The following is a 4,209-nucleotide window of genomic DNA, read 5'->3' as shown; positions in this document are numbered from 1 at the left end:
TGCATTTACTTTGAGTTATTAAATGTTTATGTTTGAAATGAATTATTGGTAGAAAAATGCGTATTCTCTGTCTTTGTAACACCATGGTCAGGTTTGATTGAAACCATAATGATATTAACTGCAGGAACTAACACTTCAAATCAATTTAAAATGCTAAACTTTGACAAATAATAGTTTGATTATGTCTAAATATATATCCAAATTCATATCTTGTGATAAAATATAAAATTAGGATACAACAAGCGATCAGACTACACAGTAGGTGTCTACAGTCGTCTACTGGCAGTTACTGGCATGACATGGTTTTTAAGTCATGTTATGTCACATTTGTATATTTTCTTCATGTTTCAGCTTATAGAAGTGTAGGTTCTCACCTCAATCCGGGTGGCGGAGGACAAGTCTCAGTTGCCTCCGCTTCTGAGACCGTCAATCCGCGCATTTTATCACGTGACTCATTGTGCATGACACCGCGGAGACTCACAGCATGTGGAGGCTCATGCTACTCTCCACGATCCACACACAACTTACCACACGCCCCATTGAGAGCGAGAACCACTAATCACGACCACGAGGAGGTTACCCCATGTGACTCTACCCTCCCTAGCAACCGGGCCAATTTGGTTGCTTAGGAGACCTGACTGGAGTCACTCAGCACGCCCTGGATTCAAACTCACGACTCCAGGAGTGATAGTCAGCGTCAGTACTCGCTGAGATACCCAGGCTCCAGTCTGTTGTTTTTTTAATAAAAGACCCCGTGAAAATCCTTCCAGTTCATGTTTGTAGCTTTGAAGCTAGTGTATTCTTAAACATTCACAAAATAAACCTTTAGCAGATATTTACATTTAAAATGTGCAGATTAAAACTTCCTGGAAAACAGACCAAAATACTGCTTTGAAACGATGCGAGTTGTGAAAAGTGCTATAATACAAATAAAAATGTCATGGTCACTTTTGAGTCATATCATCAACATGTGCTTTTGTACTAACTTCAGACAAATGCAATAAGATGACAAAACAGTGAAAAACAAGAGATAGATAATTGTGTGTAATCTCATTAAATGGACTGAACAGAGTCGTGCTGGTTCTTCAATGGCATCTACAGTTTTATTAGAAAAGAAATCAAAGTCATAGAAATAAAACAAGTGAACAAAAGAGTGCATGTCAATGCACTGACTGAAAGAGTTAAATCCAGTTCAAAACATTTACTCCAAACACAAGCTTTAATACTTTAAATTATTAAAAACTGCAAACAATATACACAAGCTTATTTTTATGTTGTTTCCCCATTAACAACTGGATTCTTTCCATCAGAGTTTATCCATACTGTGTGTCCTTTACATCATTCATAATAAAAGTCCTGATCTAATGTTCCCAAATATATAAAATAATAAAGACAAAATACTACACAAACACAATGACAAAAATAAACAAAACACTTCAGAAACTGACACACGAGCAGTAAACTCGTCATGTGATGCACAATAATTACAGTATATACGTGTCTCACTAAACTCTATAAGATTTTGGTCTCTAAAAAGTTCTGTACAGTGTGTGTGTGTGTGTGTGTGAGGTAGCAGCAGAGACGTGCTGTTTATTTACTAGGTGTTTCTGAACTGTATGTGTGTATATTAAGAGTGAATCTAATGCATATCTAATATTAACATCATCATCACTAACATACAGCTGAACCAGATCTGTGTGTTCTGCTCTATTATATGCTGTTTATCTTCATAAATGAGTAAACGTATCTATACACGACTGAATCTCATGAAACCTGTCAAGAACATGAACAGCTCATATTTCAGCCCAAAGAAATTATATTTTGCTAAAAGAAAATAATGTATTATTTAATTTACTATTTTCAGCAGTTTTTTTTGCATTGTGAAATTATGTTCATGACAATTAAGCATATTCCGCAAAATTCTCATTACTGTAATGTTTATACAAAGTTTGGACACATCAGGGGCAAAAATGAAGGGGCCTCAGTGCAAAAAATGCCTCCAAAAATCAAAATGTTGGTGCCAAAATTCCCTCATAATTTTTAATTGTAACATCTGATTTAGTTCTTTATATTCTATTTTAGACCTAGTTATATAAGTTGATGATGATTTAATTTTTAGGATAAGACGTAATAACTTCTCAATCTTGAGAATTTGTATTAAAAATTGGTTAAATTAAAAGTCAATACATGAGACACAGTTTTTTTTGTGTTTAAAAAAAACAAAAAGCAAAAATGCCCTTATCAAAAGGTAAAAAAAAAAAATGCCCTTATTAAAAGGTAAACAATACCCTTATTAAAGGTAAACAATACCCTTATTAAAGGTAAAAGGAATATCAAATCCAGGGGGCAAATATTGCCTCTTAATTAAATGTTAATTTCTGACGCTGGGACACAACTACTTATTTTTTATTATAACTTTAATAATAGTAACGCCATAAAAAATGAATTAATTTTCTTTAGCTTTTGGGATGAAATATGATCTGGACTTGTTCTGCATGAGATCATCATAGGTCAGATGTGTGTGTGTATGTGTATGAAGCGGCGATGGTGGTCCCTCCTCCCAGACGCAGAAGTATCTGTTGACAGTCCTGCAGCGAGCGACGGTCGCCGACTCTCTCCAGCGTGCGTTTGGCTTCGGCCAGCAGGCGGGCGCGGTGACCCGGTGGTGTGAGTAACGGCAGCGGCAGGTGACGACACGCCAGCAGGATGGCATGAGCTCTCTCGCGCTCGCCCGGGACGCTGTCGCCATCTGCTGGAACACATACAAACGGCACCTCAAATTACAGCATCACTTACAAAACGGTGTCGCATTAGTTTGTTGCATGTGTGCACATACCTGCTGTTGTGTAGTTGTGCGTTCTGTGTCGCAGTAGTTGGTGTGTGCGTGTCGGACTTGCTCCTGCCATCAGTCGGACTGTTGTTTCATGCAGGAACAACTAAAACAAAAATGATCATTAAGATGCATTTTACACATATATTGAAATACAGGTGGTCAGCTCTGGGTTGGGGTCAAAGGTCACCTTGTGCTGGGCCTGTCTGTGGGCTTGTCCGAGCTTCCGCAAAGAGCTCAAGTCCCTTTGGAATCCAGCCAATTGGGATCCAGGGGCGGGGCCAGGCTCTCCATTAGACCCACCTCCACGCTGCCATAGGCTGGTTCGCAGAGTCAGGAGGAGGTCACAGACCAGAAGCTCCACCCCCTGAGAGAAGATGACTGATCAGCCAATCACACCTCAAAGAATCTAGAGTTAAACAGATCTCCAGTGTATGTGTTTGTACCTTGTGTAGCCAGGTGTTGTGCGACTGACACACACTGATGTGTAGATGTGCGCTGGCTCTCTGACAGTGTGTGAGACAGTTCAACACTCCCTCTCCCTTCAGAGGATACACACTCATCTGAACCGCCTTACACAGAGCCAGGACGGCCTTCGGCAGCGGGTGACTGAAACACACACCAGTGTGGTTAGAGTGTGGTAAAGATGAGGTAAACACACTTTGAGCGGTAAACACTCACTCCAGCGTGTGAAGAGCTCTAGGCATTCGCTCCGCCTCCACCAGCAGTGATCTCACAGACACATCATCACCCTGTAGCCAATGAACAGTGGCCTTCAGCACTGATGCCCACCAGCGACACACAGGATCCCTCACTGAACACAACAACATCATCAGGACCTGCACACAGATCATAACACACTCAAGAGGAAGTGACACAGACCTGGTGTTGTGTTCTGATTGGCCAGCGCAGGGAAGGGGGCGGTCGTGGAGGCGGAGTCTTCAGTGCAGCTGTTCAACAACTGGAGAAACTCCAGAACACCCGTGAACTCCCTACAGATACAAACAACAACAGCATTTACTGAAGAACATGTGAGACACAATGTTACAGTGTTCTGGGTGGTCAGATGTTCTGATTGGCTGTTAGTGCTTTCCTATGCAGTTGCTGAGGTGCTCAGATTGGTAGTTTGAGATCTGCAATGCGGTTAAATAGTAAGTGTGATCTGTTAGTAAAGTAACAGCACACCTCTCTTCAGCAACACACATGATCGGAGGTATTCTTCATGTCTGGACCACTACACAATGAATGTTTAATATTTAGTTTGAAGATTAGATGTTTGATCAAACCACTAACACTGATCAATAATAGCAACAGTGATGGTTGAATGTGTGTGTATATGTGTTTGTTTGTATGTATGTGTGTGTGTATATGAGTGTTTG

The 4,209-nt window shown here is 40.5% G+C and overlaps 1 protein-coding gene across 4 annotated transcripts in view; it reads right to left on the bottom strand.

Annotated features, from left to right (window-relative positions):
• Positions 1-1,075: 1,075 nt before the first annotated feature.
• Positions 1,076-4,209, bottom strand: part of LOC127451265 (sterol regulatory element-binding protein 2-like) — a 21,022-nt gene continuing 17,888 nt past the window's right edge. For 2 of the 4 annotated variants that reach the window (XM_051715813.1, XM_051715815.1), the window contains exons 15-20: positions 3,713-3,822; positions 3,512-3,644; positions 3,277-3,439; positions 3,021-3,197; positions 2,837-2,936; positions 1,076-2,752 (exon numbers count right to left, since the gene is read on the bottom strand). In XM_051715813.1, coding sequence (XP_051571773.1) covers positions 2,505-2,752; positions 2,837-2,936; positions 3,021-3,197; positions 3,277-3,439; positions 3,512-3,644; positions 3,713-3,822 — 931 coding nt within the window. In that variant the 3' untranslated portion in view covers positions 1,076-2,504. The remainder of the gene's footprint in view (positions 2,753-2,836; positions 2,937-3,020; positions 3,198-3,276; positions 3,440-3,511; positions 3,645-3,712; positions 3,823-4,209) is intronic. The other 2 variants (XM_051715814.1, XM_051715816.1) reach the window with 1 other exon arrangement.

This window comes from Myxocyprinus asiaticus, chromosome 14, assembly GCF_019703515.2.
Source record: "Myxocyprinus asiaticus isolate MX2 ecotype Aquarium Trade chromosome 14, UBuf_Myxa_2, whole genome shotgun sequence".
Classification (NCBI taxonomy): domain Eukaryota; kingdom Metazoa; phylum Chordata; class Actinopteri; order Cypriniformes; family Catostomidae; genus Myxocyprinus; species Myxocyprinus asiaticus.
The sequence above is the reverse complement of the archived record's forward strand: the minus strand, read 5'-3'. Positions and strand labels throughout refer to the sequence as shown.